Source organism: Bombus vancouverensis, chromosome 5, assembly GCF_051014615.1.
Source record: "Bombus vancouverensis nearcticus chromosome 5, iyBomVanc1_principal, whole genome shotgun sequence".
Classification (NCBI taxonomy): domain Eukaryota; kingdom Metazoa; phylum Arthropoda; class Insecta; order Hymenoptera; family Apidae; genus Bombus; species Bombus vancouverensis.
In genome coordinates, this window is record NC_134915.1 from 9,394,073 (window position 1) to 9,413,015 (window position 18,943).

Sequence of the window (18,943 nt, forward strand, 5' to 3'; positions counted from 1 at the left end):
CAGCACACCGAGGCGTAAAAGACAGGCGATGTTTTTCTTCGTAAACGTTCTCACGGCTGGCAACGAATCGTGTCGCTTAATTATCAGCGATTGTTCCCGCGCAACGGTGCTGGATATCGCGTTCACTCGCGGAAAATATTCGCCGTAACGAAGTTTCCTGTCCGTGGCTACGTTCGTAGAAAGAATCCCGATATCTAATTATGCGGTCGAGCGTGGCGGTAACCGTAGCGATCCCGTTTTGCCTCTCGAACCGTCGCGCGTATTCGAGATAATTAAACGTGGGGAAAAGGGCTGGCGCACGAGCCTGGCATAAGAGGGGTTGGCGTGGCACAGCGACAGAAACGAATTTAAAAGCGAACACCGCCAGTTTGATCGCGTTGAGTAATCACGGGCGAATTGATTGGTAGGCTGCGGGGGTTAACTATTGTCGATCGATAGAGAGATCGCGGCGACAGATTCGGTCAAAGCGGTGGCCATTGTTCGCCGAATGGAGATCGCCAGCGATCCAACGATCCGGCAGCGGCGGGTAATTAGAGGACGGTTTAACGACGGACGCGTCATTACGCCAACGGGCGCTACGTTAACGAGCTTATTAACGAAAACTGTCCGCTACTTACTGAATCGTTATGATAATCTTGGAAACAGGCGTGCAAGGTGCTTTTCGGATTCCTTGTTGCAAGTGATTTCCACAAAAATGTGATGACATCGTTGATACTTTGGTGTTTTTATGAAATAGTAGAAAATACCAGCAGAGTATATATTAAAAATACTACATTTGTATCAACATTGTACATCAAAATTGTACATTTGTATTTGTGCAGAAGTACGAAACATAAAATCGTGTAAAATGGCAGCTACATTCTCATGAAATATCCTGCTCTACGAGACGATATTGCAAATATGTATTCAAGTTCATTGTTTTTTATATTAGCGACAGAACGCCGTGAATTCTCAAATGTGATACAACGAAATTCATGTCGTAGTTTGTTTTGTAAGAGTAGAAGTACTTGTTCACTACTAGATATCTGATCTTCTGCAATTTAGTTATACAGATACATATAATTAGTATGTTAATAATGTATTTACATACATTACACCTTAAGTAAAGATGGAAATCAGAGTGAGGAATTTTGATTGCTCACTTCGTAACCGTGTGCAAAACTTAAAGACGATCTTCTTATTTGCATTTTATGTACAGTTATTTACCCATTGCACGGTACGTACACCTTTTAACCCCAACTATTGATTCATCCACTTCATAAAAGGTTCAACTCCGACAAGAAACCTAAGTACGACTTCCAAAGAAGAAATTTAATCGTCTCCCTCCATTCACAATTCAATTTGTAAGAAAAGCAGCAAAGTAATTACCTAGAAATATCATCCCCCGGTTCATGAAAATTCTTAAGAACGCGAGAGTACGCGTCTGCGTCCCCTATTTCGTTCTCGACGACGCCGATTAAGAATGTTTCGCTGTTGAGGCGCGTCGCGACGCTTTCGCCTAGGCTTTCGGGCACGCGGCAAATTGCCGGTATGCTCATGCGGGCTGGTTCTCGTCGAGAGGACTGCGTCACCCTCCATCAGAGTGAAACTGCTCGCGGAAGAGCAGTCTCAGCCTATTCGATTGCGAAAAACGCGAGAAAACGCGTCGAGAGCCAGACATTCGCTTCCATTCTGCTTCCTCTTTCGAGATTCCTCTTCCTCCCCGTCAACCCTCCTCCACCCATCTTTTTCTTAAACACGGTTCTTTTCAATATTTCTCTGTCTCTTTCTTAAAATTACTCTTTTTCTGATCTTTTACCCGAGATATTTTATCTTTTTCCCGTTTCTGTCCTCCTTCTTCAAAAAGAACTCTTTCCTACCGGCTGTTCTCTTGACTCGATTCTTACCCATACTTTAGCAATCTTTTTCCATTTCCTGCCGTTCAATCACGATGCCTACACTACGCCGTTTTAACAGTCAATCCATTTCCTCGTCGATTCGCTTCGTTCTTATTTTTTGTTTTATTAGCCTGCTGCTTTTTGTCCTCCGTCCGCTGTGTCGGAAAAAATTTTTGATTCATCTCCCTGCCATCTCATCTTCGCGCGTTCGTCGCGTATCACCCTTCTATTCTTACCGCTAGCTTCTCAACTATTCTTATTTCCTCCTTCTTATTCGTTTTTTAAAAATGATCTGTCATTTTCTATTCGTTGCTGTTACCTGTCTTGTACTTTATCTCTTTCTTCTTTTCGGTTTTTGTCATTTTAATCCCTCCTTCTTGCGTGACATAAAACGAGGAAGATCACTCACCTGAAGACAGTGTCTCCTCGCCAACCAACCGATGTGTTGAAGCTGCGGCGGATCCGGAAGCGCGGAGGCCAGTCGCAGTGCCTTTAAAGTGAGAGCTGCCAGCGCCGAGTGCAGAGCGTTGAACCACACACTCGCCTCCGCGTTGTCTGCGGCCCTTAACCAGCACTCGTGCACTCCATCCGGGGAATGCAGCTCCAGGATTCGACCCTCTGAAAGTAGAAAACAGCCGCGTAAGAAAATCGTTTCTTTCGACCTGCAGAATTATTCTCTTATTCTATCAGCGATTAACAACGTTTACTTTAAAACGTTTAGGTTGTTAGCGCGATACAATGAATTTTAATTTTCGTTTTCTTAAATAACGATAAATCTAGCGTCACAGTTGACAAACATGAGAAATGGAAACTTGACAGTGGCGGATCTTCGATTTTTACTAGTCCATCAGAAGATTTAGAAAGTTTAACGTAAAATATCAATAAAAGATTTTCTTCAAATTTGAGATATTTCTTAACGATTGGGTTGAAATGACCGAAAGAAGTAGCGTTAGATGTTTCGTTTTATTGAAGCAAACGAATGCCCTAAGGATAGCACGAAAGGATACGTGGTAAGATATTATCTCCAACAGATGTACGATCCCGAAACAACCCCAATAGAAGAACGTTGCTTCCCTTACGAACTCGTCCCTTTACCTCTAATATCCCTCGATCCAGACAGCAGGGGGGCTATCAGGTTTCGGACTTAATAGTTTTCGCATCACGGTCCCGGCCAACATTATAAAGGCGCCATATAACTCGGCGAGTGGATGACAACTCAATTTCAAGTTGAGTCTGACGTTGTTGCTCGCGTGCACCCTTCGCGTAACAGACTAATTCGAAGCTGAAGGTATCGTGAGTGCTTCAAGTAGGCGTGCGCTTTTTCGCCTGTGTGTGTCTGCGTGTTAGCTCGACTTAAAACGAAAAACTTTCTATTCAAATTCCTCTCACGTTCCTACGTTTAACATTTTTGATACTTCATGCTAAACTTCTACGAGTGAAAAGTTCTAGAAATTTCATATCGATTTCTCCGAGCTGAAAATCTAATTTCCAGACGAAATGGGATGAAAGTTGAGGATATTCAGGTCTCTTTAAGAAATAAGAAAACGAGTACGAAGAACCTGAGAAGGGTCAAGATATATATAGATTTCAAGCGTGCAACGAAGAATAAGCGATATCGTAGACAGGCTAAACACGACCACGTCGACATCGTCTAAACGCTGCCCTGTATCTGGTTACCCTTCGTCCGCGGAATTGGACGACAACTAGCGAAAGCGGCGATAACAAACGTCCATCGTCTTTTATACGAAGTATCCACTTCCACATTCGTTTTTCTTCCATACTTTTAAGCGATAACGAACGTTGCCAACCCCTTGAGGATCGAGGGGTGTTATTGATGCAGTGAGTTAGGGGCTGAACGATTAACACTCCATGTTTTCCTTCTGGGAGAAATATTTCGATAAGACAAACAGGATCCCAGATGGATCTTTAACAGTTTCAGGAACTTCAGAGGGTCGAATGAATTCTTTGAAGTAAATAAATCTTCCATATTCCTCCCCCTCTTCCGTATTATACGAGAGCTAACTCCGTCATTAGTCGCAGAATCTTTTTACCCGAGCATTCAATTCATTGCCCGATTAATCTAGCAGCTTTTCTAGCCAATCATCTGTGCCATAAACACCGCAAGCCTTCGCAAGAAGCTCGACGTTACCCTTAAATTGCACCTTTCAGTAGCATCCCGCCGCTATCCTCTTGCAAAAGCCAGAAGACGGCACTGTATAATTTTCCGAGTAGCCAAAGAAACTAGCAGCCATTGCCGGGCTCGAGAACCCGCCGAGCAAGGAGACAATACAATCGACGCGGTCGACGCGGAGTGTCGTTAAAGTTGGCAAGCCGAGCTAGTCGACGGAAACGAGTCCCTCAGTTCGTCAAACCGTCCCGGTTAATTGCTCGCGACGGATACGCAGCTTCGTTTAATTAACGAAACAACCGAGCTTGCCTCTCGTTCTATCGTCGCCTCTCCACGCAGCTCCCCGCCTATATATTCATTCGTCAAGCTTTTCTATCCGGCGTGGCGCGTTCCAGCCGCGGCGTTTCTCTTTCAATTTTCGCCCCTGTGTACCAGCCGCGGAGCGTACGTGGAACGTGACCTGGTAATCTCGCTTCCGGTGTTGTGTATCCGGGCGTAATTTGCGCGCCTTTGACCAGCCATCCGTGGCGAGCGCAAAACCGAGCGAACGCCGCGGAGGATCCTTTGTTTCTGGCGGCGTCGCTCGAAAACAGGCCGATAAGGTTAGTAAATTAGAGGGGGTGCAGCCGGCAAAAAGCCCGGGAAAAGAGGATTCGTCGTAGCTGCGCGGCCCGTTTTCTTCTTTCTTCTTTTCCACCGGGTAGTCCGTCTTCTCCTACCGCACCGGAGGGGGTTGGTTTCCAGGACGGCGCGCAACCCCGAGGGATTTTTCTTCCCCGTTTGAAGACGGTAAAAAGATTTATGGCCCCTCTTCTCCGTCCACCGGCTTTAATTCAAATTTCCTGTTGCGGGATTTCCTTTTCCATCCCCCTTCTCCTTTAACCCCTGCCACCAGCAAGAGGACGGGAGAGAAGGGGTTAGTTCGTGACATCCAACACGCTCCCGTACCGTCGTCTTAACTGCGCACTCCTTTTACGATTGCAAAATACGCATTTACGTTTTGAAGACAGTTTTCCCTTCAGCTCGGTGCTATTTTGACAAGATTGTCTGCAATAGGATAGTTTCTACAGCTACAATTTGTGTCACGATAAATCGACTGCTCGTGGAATATTCATCTTTTCACTTCATCTTTATATCAGGTTGTTCGAAAAGTTTCTTTCGTTTTATAAGGAAATAATACACGCACAATGTTTTTCGTTTAATATTAGTTTGTTGAATTATGCACGAACATAATAATAAAAATATAACGAAATGGATCATACCCAATTCAATAAAATAACATAAAACAAAAATTGTTCATGTATTATCACCTTATGAAACGAAAGAAACTTTCCGGACAAGCTAATACTTGGAACAATTTATCCTGCAATTTACTTCTCTAACTCAACGATCCTTTTATTTGCGATAGAAGAATAGTAGTTGATGAAGTTGATATTTACAGACATGATCACGTGTATCACGTGAATCTGACATCTATGTCATCAGTCTTGACTGGGTTAAGGGATTACGCGAAGTTCGAATGTCGTAGACAGACTATGGCGGTTTTGAATTTATGTAAAATTCTAGGATGTAAAATTCCACGAACATATTCGACGAATATGAAACGAATTTCTACTTGTGTTCATAAAAATATTAATTTTCATAAACATCCTTCTTCTGGGTGCAGAGAATAAAAGATATCCTGTAAACGAATGATATCCTTCTTAAAGATTATTTTCCTCGTTACCATCTTTATTTTTTAATATTTGTTTTCTTCAAGCTTCTTCTTATTCTCTCGGAATAAAACTTTATCAGGCTTTTTCTTTGTTCCTAAAGAAGCACCGTATCTTTTAAACCTTTCATCGCTATTTTACTTCCATCTCGTACCACGGCTCTCCCGTTCTTTATGTCTTTTTTATTCCTTTCTCAGGTGAGCGTTAACCATAGCCACGCGATGCGTCGACGAATCGTTAAACGTGACTCCATCCGCGCTCACTTTCCCCTTTTTCTTTATCCGCCATTCGACGCGAAAGGATTCCGGCTTTCGGTTTCACGTTTCCACGAGTAATGTATCCTCTCTCTCTCCCTCTGTGTCTGACCAATCGACCGCGTCTACTCCGCGAGAAAACTACGTAACCGAGCTCTTTTGTTGGCCCGCGAAAGTCAGACGATAAGCTTGAGAAACAGACACTCCCTCGGCTATTTCCTTGCGTTTTCCGCCTTTGTATCTTTCCAACGTGCCTGCACTTTCACGACCATCGGTTACGATTTAGTTTTAAACCTTTAGAACGTTGCTTCTATTTATACTAAAAATATCGAAGAAAATGATAGAACAATTAGAATTGTACATAAATTATAGAACGATGATCGCAAGGCACGACAGTTAACTGGAGAATGAAATCGCGTGGAAAATTATAATTGCAGAGTTTGAACTCGAAATTGAAAAAAAGGAAGAAATCACTTGTATCGTATGATATGTTTCTTTAATCACTTTTTATTTCAATTTTTTAACTTCGTATATGTGCCATTTATTTTTCAAATACTATCCTATCTGATATAGCATAGAAAATGAAAGTTGCTATAGCAATAATCATTCCAAACATGTTACTTTGGATTATGCGCGTTATACGAAGAAAATGCCCGTACAGCACGATTTCCTATAACGTGAATTCATATAGCGTGTAACCTATTAACCGCGTTATGCGGGAATCTACGGTATAGAACAACTAACAACAGCCGATAATGTAGAATAACTAAATTATGGAACGATCATTATTAAATCAGAGATCGTCTATGAAATTGTAGAATTCGGAACTGCATGAACGATGGTTTCACCAAAGATATAAAATTATAAATCCATCGCGGTCTCTAAAAAAGAAAAAAATTGCTAAATATGCTGCAACTACTCGCAAAGTACGAGTTTCTGTGCAAACAGCATAGGAAAAGCATTTGGTGTTTTACCCATAAAAATCATACATCGTACGAGTGACAAATTAGTGGGAAGCGCCGTGAGCAAAGTTCTTCACAGTTATAGCAAATTGCTGTCGAAAGTAGTCGGAATTTCGCGTTTCTCCGGTTAATTTCGATGGGCCATCTCCTTCAGTAACCCGGGGAACAGTTTTAAAGTGCGTTCGCGGCGAAATTCCGGCGCCTCCGCTGGAATATCCTGTTAGAAAGTTTTTCTCATCCCTTTTTCTCCCTCTTCTTCGGCCCTCGCCACTCCGCGAATTTGTCGCGAATAATTTTCTTGATTCTTAACAATGATAGATGGCTCTTCTTCGCAGTTGAATTCAAGATTTTTAAATTTCAGAGGCCAGTGACACAGGTAATTTGAAAATTATTCCCTTACTTTTTCTTTCTAAGCACCGTATCGTACCCTTTAGATATTACGAAAGCACCGACTCTTTGAAATTTCAATCTAAAGTTTCAGGGAAATTTAATAGAAGCTTTCCCGCGAAAGAAGATAATTTTACAAACAACGTTGAAGCGAAGTTTGGTGAAGGTTAAACTAAGAGAATTTATAAATCTCTGTAGCTTTAGTATCATCATTCATCGAAAGATTAATCCTTTGCTTTACGACCTTTTTATTAAATAATCGTTCCTCTAAAGCTATCTTGATGCGGTACACTGAAACGTTATACGTAGCTTATATTTAGAGATGCTAATTGAAGAATTGAAGGTATAGTTAGAGTAGAAATGAAATGATTTTACAAATATAATCTGTTTTTATCCAATAATTATCATAATAAGTGCTCATGCATACGTATAGGATTCGATATTACAAGGCAAGGGATTAAACCACCACTTTAAACGGGGTGAAACGAATCGAAATGTACGAGGCAACAACGTGACAGAATGACGTGAAATCGACGACAAATTTCACACGAGAGGAAGTCGCGGATGTATCAACAAACAAGGGAACAGTGCAGGACCGATCGATGCTCGCCTTTGTTCCAGCCAATTGTCGGCAGCATTAGCGAGGCAAACGAGACAGCCATGTAACGAACTCGTTCGTTGGAACAGGCTGACAATTGGTGTCTCGCTGGAGCTGCTATCGTTCTCGCTTTGAGATAATAAAACCTTTGGATTTCTTTGCCACGACGCTTTCAACGCCCGACGACTATGCTTCTCGCTAGCAGTTACGAAAAGAAGGAAGACCTTTCCCGCTGGTAAATCCTAGCCACCATCCTCTTACTCTGGCTTCAACGTCTTTTTTTAATCTTTTAAAAGGATCAGCGTGGAGCTGGGGAAACGAAAGCGATTCCTCGTGACGCGTTACAGCACTTCCGTTTCAGGGTATCTTTGCCGAGGACGTGTCGCCTTCCAATCGTATAAAATGCTAATTCTTTTGGCTTTTATAGCGTCTGTGTTTTATCTTTTCAGAGGTTCGGTCGAAAGTTTCTTCTTGCTAGCGTCGAAGACTTCACCTGCATGGCTTATGACACGGTTGGGACAATTCCTATCTTTAAGAGATAGAATTTCACTTATTTATCGATTAGGGCAATTTTTTTTTTTTTTTTTTGTTTTATCGTGCGTCGGTGGCAAGTAGTCTCGAAGTTTTCAAAAGTCGAAAGGGTTCAACGAGAGGGAGAACACAAGATCTTAAAAGATCATACAATTTTAAAAAAAGAACGACATAGGGAAAGTCTAAATACAATATAGTTAACAAAATAGTTTCAATGTAATCTTTTTATAGTTTTCAAGTCGATCGATTAAACTGATCAAAGCAACGACTAAAGTTTCTAGGGGTTGTAAATGAATGGTACACGGTAAAAGATGAATGTTCGTTCTATTAATTCTTCTCTCAGATGGGGCAAATCCTCAGATACCGCGTTACTTTATTTCTGTTCCCGATGGTATCGTTACATTCTCTTTCACGAATGAAAAATAAAAGAGGCGCGCCAACGTTGCCGCACGGTGGATCCTGTAATTCGTTTCGGAGGAAATTGTGGGATCTCTGATACCTCAAATGTGCATCGTGGAATCCCAGCTTCTCTACTTTTAAGGATTCCACGACTGCGACCACCGGTTAGTAATCAGAAATTACCGTACTCTTAAATCGCCGTATTGTGTACTAAGGAACAAGAGAATTTTTGGACAATTTCTCTGTTTTTATTTTCTTTTTAAACGAAGGAACGAGTTTACAACCATATTCGCATAAAACTCGTCTATAAAACGATAGTTAGAACCGCGATCTAAAAGTGCCTAAATTCTGATAACTTTACACTGTACGTAGATCCGGTTCGTACGTAGTCAGACGTCGAGTAATGCTCGAGTGTTTTTCATATTTAGATATTAAATTTCCAAGTCAGCTATCAAATATCATTATATCTTCGTATGAAATATGCAGCATCGATAATTATCTTTCCATGTCCAAGTAAGCAAAACGATTAACCAAGAAAAAAATGGGAAACGAGAAGAAAGTACACGCAAAGAGCAGAAACAGGTCAGTAGCAAGTAGAAACAATCGAAGCATTCCCAGAAACGTATTCTTTCAAATCAGCCACGTTTTCCAGCATTTTGCCCCGCGCTCATTCGCACATATTCAGCATTCTCGACACTCCGGGACGTTTTGAAAGGAACCAGACGTCCGCGAGTGGTCGAACAGAGCGAAATGTAGCGTGAAGGGAAGAGGAGAGAAAACGGGGTTTCATGAGCCACTTGTGAAGATAATCTGACAATCTGTGCCAAAGGCAGGTGTTGCACGCGCAGGTGCCGCCACGCTTCTAGGGAATGCGAGGCTCGTTTTAAACGTCGAGCTCGGCCTGGCTTTGCCGGGTCGCGCGTATTCAACGTACTCCCGTCCGCTTTCGAAATATCGCAGGCAATTTAGTCCCGCAAAATGAATTGTTGAAACCAGCCCAATTCTCGGTGACCATTGTCACGTTGTTTCGTTGCTCGCGGAAACGTGTTAATCGTCTCTTTACCGAGTCAGCCTCGCGTTCAAACAATTTCATCCTCGGCGTTCGGCCGGAAAATAACGTCAAGGTAGATGAGTCGCGTTGTGCATGTAGCGATAGTATGGTTTAAGAATTTAATATCATGACTCTGGTGTGTTGAATATCACCATTTTTCCAGGATTAACCGAGAGTCGAGTTATTAAATTCTTGATGAACAACGCGTACGAAAATAATTTAAGTTTCAATAATCGAGCACGAAAATTTTAATAAACCACTGAGCGAATATTTATGCTACTGTCATCGAGTGAATGAATATTGATTCGCCAATATAGACATAGACCGGCATGCATAACGCCACGTGTAAATTTAGTTACACGTGCTAATAATGCGAAATCTTCGAGAATCGCTTGTGATCGATGTGCGCGAGAATTCCAAATAAATCGTTAAACTATAAGAGTCGCTTAAATCGTTTACTTCTTTTGCATTATTAAAGCATTTATATTGCTGTATAATAGTTACAAAGTTGTATAATCGCTACATTTATTCAACAGACGATATTTAATAAACTATATCAATTATTAACCGAATAATCTCCCACAGGCTACCAAAATAAATTCCGTCATAGTACTCTTCCTAACGAATCATCCATTAAACCTGTCCTCTCGCAAATCCCTTTCAGAAATCTTTCCTCGGATCAACTCTATCAACTTATTTCGAAACCGACCATTTTCGAACACCATCTTGCCCGACAAAATTACGCAGTCTCTCGATGACCCTATTATTTGTGCATGTTCGCGTCTCCGTCAGTGAAATGCGCCTTAAATCCTCGTTGGTCTCTGTCCGCATAAATACACCGGCAGTCTTGGTTCCGCGGTAGAATCGAGGCAGATCCACGATGGATGAAGGAAGAGGGTGCATCCGTCGACGCGTCCTCCCTAAGCTACTTATCGTCACCCTCTCTAAGCTGACTATACAGCGCGGGTCCAGCTAAGGGGTAAACTTGGCATCTCCAATTCAAATAAGATTTGCACGACGGTAACGGGCGTGTAGGCGGTTCGAGGTAGCCTTGGCCGAGCAATGGCGTGAGAGAACAACGCGTAATCTAGTCGCCCGCAGAAATCTGCCGTTGTAATCGATCCTCGAGAGGCTTGTATTCTTTGATAACGTCTCTCTGAAGCGTCTACCGTTTCACTCGCTTCTCGTCTCTCTCTATTGCTTGCAGTCTCGACGAACGATCGATGAACGCAAACTGGAACGTGTTTCTTCGACGAGCACAAGGCTTTCCGGAGATCGATGCCCTGTGGTGGATCTCCCGGAGTCTCGCCGATGGCCCTTGGATTTGGAAGGGAAATTAGCTCCGGACCGAATCTCCGGATCGTTTTAACGGAGTACCTCGAACTGCCGCGATATAAATCGCACGGACGTTTTTTAGTCGACGCGATCACGCGTTTACTCTTGAGTTATAGCGACTTTACATTAAGCCTTCTGTAGACTAGGCTTCTTACATTCTCGGAAATCTTGGCCGTACGACGTCGTCATGTGTTGTGGAAGAACACAACGTCCCAGTTGCAAGCTCTTAATAGCATTAACTGCGCGAACCTATGCCGCGGAAGCTTCCAGCATCTTGAGAATTCACCGGCGTTCAAATTGAAGATTTCTTTACCGTGTCCCTTCCGTGGGCCGCGCGCGCTCTATTGCAGCTTTTCTAAGCCTCTCACAAGGAACAAATGAATCCAACAATTTAACATTTTGACTGCCACGCCGAAATCACATGTTTCTCTCAGGACGCCACAGTGTTTTAACACAGTGCGCCGTAAGATGCAAGATTTGTTCCATTTTTTTTTTTTTGTATTGATGTTCTAATAAAAATGTTTAATTGTTCAATGGGACACTTTTTATTTCAAAGTATCTTCTATTTATCGGTTATATTCGAAATGCCCTAACTGTCAATTTTCATTCAATTTTTACAATTGTAAGAAGTTCAAGCGCTCCGGTCACCAATGACTACCGTGGCATCACAGAAGAAGCCGTGGCCGGTCATATATGACCAACGTGGCAAAAGTCAAAGTGTTAACACGTTGACTGTGTCACGTCGGACACACAAGAAATCACGAAACCGATAGATCGCCGGTGATCTCCTCGGGTCGTAGTTCGAACGTTCCACGAATATGGTGAAGAAATTGAACTTCGTATATGATGATGGAATTTTTATTATATAAATCCAACAGAGTGACGGTTCAAAGTGTTACAACAGAATAATGTCTTGAGCGCTAATTTAAGAGGGTTTTTATATTGAGGTTTTAGTCCCTTTGGAGGGGTTATCGTCGAATGTATATCAGAGGCGGCTATTCCGTTACTGTCTGGTTATTATTTCGATAGCTGTGGCGTGCAGGATGTTTCTTCTATCTGATTACTGTTTCTGTATTCGGGTGGCGCTTATTTGACTACTTGCGAAGGATCGTCGTAGGTATTTGAGAAGATATTCCAGAGGAAATAATAAAACTATTGAATTGTTATAAAAATAATACGAAATTGGTGTATTAAAAAAATTATTTAGAATGTAAAGCTTTAAAGTATTCTATACATAGCTGAGGTTGGTCGCGACAATTTGGACAATCAGTTGTTGTTTCCTTTAAATTCTTTTGTGCCTTTGTTCGGTCCATTCGACGTCTTTTATTTGCATAACATAGTTTGCATGCGCGTCTAATGCTTCTTACGGAATCATTTTTCCGAACAGCGATATTATGCTGACTCCGTTGAAGACAAGCATTTTTTGTATTTTCAGACAACCCTAATAATTTTGCAGCTAGTGATTCTCTAAATATTCTAATATTTATATCCTTCCTTGTTGTAATTTTCTAAACCGTCAAAGCGTTTACAACAGAAATTCCCAGAAGGAGTTGAATGCCAAGTTTTCTGCACCATTTGATTCCTTTTCTTTGGAATAATCTATACCACATTTTCCTTCATTATATTCAACAACAGCCACTGGTTTTAATGTTCCGAACAAACGAAGCGAGAGATCATTCTTGAGACCACCACTTGAACGACTCGCATTACTAAAATATCGATGGAAGTACCTAGCAGAGAACACTTGGTACTGGATTTCATTGAAAACACGAGTAGCAGTCAACGTGTTAATCGAGAAGGCCAAGCTATTCTTATAACTGATCGCATTTACATTCATTCATATAACTGTTTTCGTTTCGATTCTGCTCTCTGAGTACCTACACCGATTCAGCTTCTAACGAATCCATTCGCTTCTGCACGAATTTCCGCGTAAGTCGCGAGCAGGAACGAAGCGCTCTGATTAGGACGTGTGGGTGTGGCTCGACGACAATACTGTCTGGCTGTTAACATCTCGCGCCCCTTGAAAATCCCTTTCCGGCTGCTTTCGTTTCGAACGTGTATCTCCCTGGATTCCAGTCTTCTTCTTCTTCTTTCTCGCAACAGAGAGCAAGAGCCACGAGGGATAGAGGAAGAGGAAGAAGGGAAGAGAGAGAGAGAGAGGAAGAAAAAGAGGAAGGAACCTTCGTCGGGGAAGCGCGATACCAACGAGAAAACGAAGCGGAAGAACGGAAAGGAAGAGCGAAACGAGGGGAAGAAAACTCGACGCGAGAGTGCAAGCGGTGCCGGGTTCATGGAACACGGTTTATAACGAGGAACCCCTCTTCTTAAGATGATATTCTTCAGCTTGAGGAACGCATTAAGTCGATAGAAGAAGATAGGAGGTCGTGCGAAATACGTGTCGTCGTTATGGTAGTCGTTTCAGCGACTGCGATGTACCATCAAACTTTCCAGTTATGGAGGTTCGAGAGAAGAAATCGAACGTCTTCGCTCGATGTCCCTTCGCAGGGGAATTCTTTGGTCCGAGAACGATGGGCAAAGAGTGCAAGAACCGGGCCGGTTTTTACACGCTGAAATCATTCGAGAGGGGATATCCCTGGGCCTTCGGATTTGAGTTATACGCCAACGTCACCGCCAGCCACCACGTTCTTCCATTATTCTCTCGGTCCGAGTGTTTTTTCTATTCCAGCCTTTTTCACGCGCCAACTTCTTCGGAATCTTTGGATTCGTAGATCCTCTTCGCTCGTCCCAAGTCGTCCGAACCGTTTTAACGCTTGCAGAATCGCTCGGTGGCTGTGGAGTTTCTTGGGAAGTCGAGCAACGAGTTCGAGGAAGCCGAAGTTGTTGGGGAAGAATTCGGTAATTGATTTGTGAGTAATTGATTCTGTAGACTCTTTCCGTTAGGTAAAGGTATTCGTTATGTTGAAATTGAAGTTTCTCCTCGGATATATGGATCGTTTCGTGGCACGTATTTGGCGGAAACGCGAGGAAGTCGCGTCGCGCGTAAATCACCGGCGAAGCGTATTCGACAGACACGTGTTAGGCTTGTCGTTCTTTGAGCACCCACTCGTCTAGTCGTTCCCTTGCCCCGTTTCCTTCCTGCTACTCGTTTCCTTCGTGTTCTTGAACGTGTGCCAGAGTTCCACTAGCTGGATTTGCGTGCACGCGTTCTCGAAATCAAGCGAACGCGATGTCGCGTGAAAGTGACGATTATGGTAAACTATGAGAAATCTAGCGGTAAGAAAATAGCTTAGCTGTTTGCTGAATAGATAAAACAAATAGATAAGAGAAATCAAGTTGCCACGGTGGAAGAGGTCTATTTCTGATCGGACAATAACCGCCTAATTATTAGTCTTCGGTGTTCGAAATAGATTTAAGTAGAACAAGATCGTATCTGGTCAAACAAGCCTACGTAAGGTTGAACGATAGCAGGAATAATCGAGCAAACAGAACGAGTGAATCATAGCACGGCGTTTGTTTGGATATTTTATAAATTACTACGTAAACTGTCGCGAGCCTTTGCGACCTCGATTCTTTATCGTGTCTCCATCAGAATATCGAACGACTATCGACTGACTTGAGACATTCTACTGCTATTTCATTATGAAAGCTGAACTCACAGTGGAGAAAAGTACAAACGATCGTACACAAACGTTTTAGATCGAACATTGTATTTGCAGGCGATTGATTCGCTTGCTGCACAAAATCTGATGAAATTATAAGAAAAGAAAGAGAAAGAAATATAACTGCCTGACACGCATATAACGAGCATGGCGTTTAGAATAGGTCAGCACAGAAATGCATCGCTTGCTCACGTCGCAATCGAGCTCGCGACGTCGTTTATGAACGATAAATTACAGCGACGCTGCCGCTGCACCTACGGCTCGATGCTTAATGTTCGCGATTGTAATTAACGCTTTGACGGTTCTCTGGTGCGAGTTGAATGGATACAGGGCCACGCGCACGTGACCATGTTGATTACGTTTGAGTCGGAGACGCGACCGGGAAGATTGTCTTGGCGGGCCGCGTGTCTGAATAAAGTACTACCATTTTCGAGAAGACGTCGCATCGTCGAATGAGAAATGTTCACTGACACGAATTTCATTTGCATCATTCGGGTTTTAAAGCGTTCACTGCGCTATGCAACGAGACCCTTCAATTAGACTTCCATCGTCTTCTGTGTCCTCTATCTTTCTCTTTCTTCCTCTTTTAATATGAAAGGAAGGTGAAATTTTACGTCGAAAATTATTATACGCACAATACAATGAAGAAAGTATTAGAAAACTTTACTTAGAACAGAATTCACAGAAACAAGCCGAATTATAAACAGGATTCAATTCCAACTATTAAGAGAAGGATCATCGAGTTAATTGATCCTCAAAATCCTCCTCAATTTCAAATAAACTACCAACGAGGACCATTAATTACAACGGTCCAGCGAAACGGTAGTTCTAAACAGCGAACACTTCATCAAAGACTAATTGTGATCCTAAGCCCGTCGAGCAACGAGATTAAACAAAGTACCCTTCATCAAAGACTGCCCTCTGTTCCCAACGAAAAATATTAATTACCGTGGACCGTCTGGACATGCAATTTCCATAGAAGATTCTTCATCAAGGGTCGACTATGCGCTTAACAAGCGAATCCCACCGCACAAACATTCGCGGAAACTCAAATTGTAATATCGAAAACGGTCTCTTCTCTCCCCGATGGTTGATATAACGTTCTGCGAATGTGACGCGGAAACGTAACGAGGCTCACCCTCCCCCTAAACCTACCACTATCCTTCTATCTCTCCGCGTAATATTCTAATACGATCGTTTCGCGTATTGATCTTCGCCGTTTCGTAGCCAACTTGACTGTACGCTTTGCAGACAGAGTTGGCTAGATCCAGCAGACAGATACGGAATGTATAATCCTTACGATCCCCTCGACACGATCGCTCCGGAAACGGATATTTCGCGTGTTCCATTGATCCGGTGTAATTGCGGTGTGACGAGTTTCGTAACAATCGTAGCCGTTCCGTGTTTGGCGATCTGATTATTATCAAGCGTCGCGATCGACTACCGAGTTGGCGTTGCGCAACGATTCGATCTCTGTTTGGTTCGTTTGGACGAGAGCCGCGTACTACGGTTCTATATTCGTTTCTCAACGAGTTTGTCGAGCAAATGGCAGTTTCTGATGCTTGAAATTTATTGAAATATTCCAGTACGCGATACTGCCACTGATTAGGTATTAGTTCTACGTTGGCTGTTAGTCGAGGCAGAGGTTGATTACGTTGCAGTCTGAGAAAGAGTATTTACGGGTTGTTGTGGAAATGATCGAATAGTTGGTACGCGACGCTATCTGCCTGTTATTTCATCAGCGTATCTTTCTGCAATTACAGGAAATTAGAATAGTAACCCGACGCAGAATCGCGAGCTGTGAAATACCAAGCCATCGGTTGGAGTCGAACAGGAACGAGTGGTAATTCACGATTCAGGGAGCATCAATAACGCGGAATTATTCAACGAGTTTCCATCGGTAGCTAGTTAGTCATCGAGTCCGCGAATTTCAGTTACAACTTTGCCGAAGCAGAGTCGATGTCTATCGAGATTTCCCGCCGGTTTACATGCTACAAACTTTTCATCGCGCCATCGAATACCTATCAATTCGCGTTCCGCTTTATCCGTAGTTATTTTGTGGCGCAACGTAACCAAAATTAATGATTCGGATCGATTATCGCGGCTCGTTTTTATCAACAAACTCGCTAGCCGTGTGATTTTTCAAATCCATTTTTCGTGATATTTGAAAAAGCGCGAACTCGATCGACGCCGTCGATAGGGCTGCGACGCGTCATTTATAGACGTGACAGGTAAATAGAATGACTGTCAAAAGCTTTGGCAACCGACTGGCATTCGTTCGATCGCGGGATAATTGTTTCTCGTCGGATCTGTTTTCGTCATCCATTCTTTGCCAAGGATCCTCGTTGTCCTTTGAACGGAATAAGTACATGGAAAAGCGAGGGCAAGGCGCGTCGGTTGCGGGATACGTCGTCGACTCGCTGCTCTGACAGCGGCTGACAAGGAAACGAGATCTGGCGGAGCGCAAAACAAGAAACGAAAGCGAAATCCGGTCGGTTGGATGCCCGGGAAATTACGTTCGAGGGAAAATCGCGCTGCGTCGAGAGAAAGGCCAAAGCAGGAACACGGAAAGAAGAAGAAAAGGTAGTGGAAAGGGGCGTCGAGTAACTAAGTGACTCGCTACTCGTGCATTTCGATTTCCTTTTCAGCTGCTCGCGCGTCTTTCTTTCACGCCACTCGCTTTTGTCGTTCGCTACGTTTTATTACAGTTTGTCCTTTCCATGTGGAACCGTCTATTCGTTGTGTAGGTGTTCGTCTTCCTAGAATCCTAGTTTTGAACGCGACATTTTGACGTGTTGAGTGCACAGCCGAGAGTTTGGAGAAAATTTCGTAAAATAGAGGGCGAGGTAAAAGCCTGCTGCTTTTTTCCTCGGCCACTGTTTAGTCAAGAATAGCCTTACGTTTCGACTCGTGCAGCGCGGAAAGTGCGAATTGGCACGAGGATATTTAGGTCGGACACAAAGAATCCAGCGTAACGCGAGAGAAAGTAGAGTAGTCGTGTATATCACCAGGCGGACCTAGCGCCTGGCGTTGCAAGTAGAATGGGACCCGTGTGTAGTCAGACATTTATCAAAGTTACCGAAGAAAATACAGTGTTTTTTGGGTTTCTGTGATGTTTCTCGAGGTATTGCGATATCCCTTCTCCGTCAATAGGTGACTAATGGTTCTATAGGTCGTCCGAAAAGTTTCTTTCGTTTTATGAGGAAATAATGGATGCACAACATTTTTCGTTTTATATTATTTTATCGAATTACGTATGATCCTTTTTGTTCTATCAAGATAAAGATTACAACGTTTAACAGATTAGGTTTCATGTTCGTATAAAGATGTATCGTTGTAAAAGATGTGTCTGTAAAAGGAAGACACTTTTCGGACAACCTAATAGATCGAAATAGACATAATCGATGCTTCGCTTTATTGCCAGTACACTTCGATCATTTTCACGACACTATTTCATTTTGTATTTTTATGTTCGTGCGATCCTCTTTATATACCACGCACACCTTTAACTGTGCAGATAACAAGTGTTTATTGATTAACGTTTACATTGCTGGCGTTGATTAACGATCTATGGATCACAAGTTGAAAATCACAATTCTATCGTTCGTTTCATTCGCATTTCTACTCAAAGATACGTTCAGAGATATTCTGTTCGACAAGTTAACGACCACTTCCCTTACTTTTTACTCTAAAATGTCGATACAATAACTCGAGGATCATTGTACTCTGAAATCCTCGCGGAAAAACGCAACACATCTGTTCGTATAGAGAAATATCTCGGCCCTGTAGGCTTCGGTATCGAATTCACAGATCTTGCGCGTAGGCAACGCGAAATAGCAACCGCTCTCGAGCGGCGCAAAACGCAGAGACGGCAGGAATAATTGGTTTTAGTTAATCGAGAGCCATCGGGTCGAGCAATTTCGCGTGGCAATAATCGTTCCAACTGGCTCGAGCAGCAGCAACAGCGCAGCCGGACCACCGGCGATCAATTCGGTCGTTCGGCAAGCTTTTTATTACAGCGTTAAGCGGGAAGCAAAGCGGCGGGAACAGGCGGATTCGACGGGAAATTCTGCGTTCGCGAGTCGAGCC

At 42.9% G+C, this 18,943-nt stretch overlaps 1 protein-coding gene across 3 annotated transcripts in view; it reads right to left on the reverse strand.

Moving 5' to 3' along the window:
• The window catches only part of Syn1 (Syntrophin-like 1), a 349,107-nt gene that overhangs the window by 66,979 nt on the left and 263,185 nt on the right, over positions 1-18,943 (reverse strand). For all 3 annotated transcript variants that reach the window (XM_033348439.2, XM_033348447.2, XM_076618468.1), the window contains exon 4: positions 2,287-2,495. In XM_033348439.2, the coding sequence (XP_033204330.1) occupies positions 2,287-2,495 (209 nt within the window). The remainder of the gene's footprint in view (positions 1-2,286; positions 2,496-18,943) is intronic.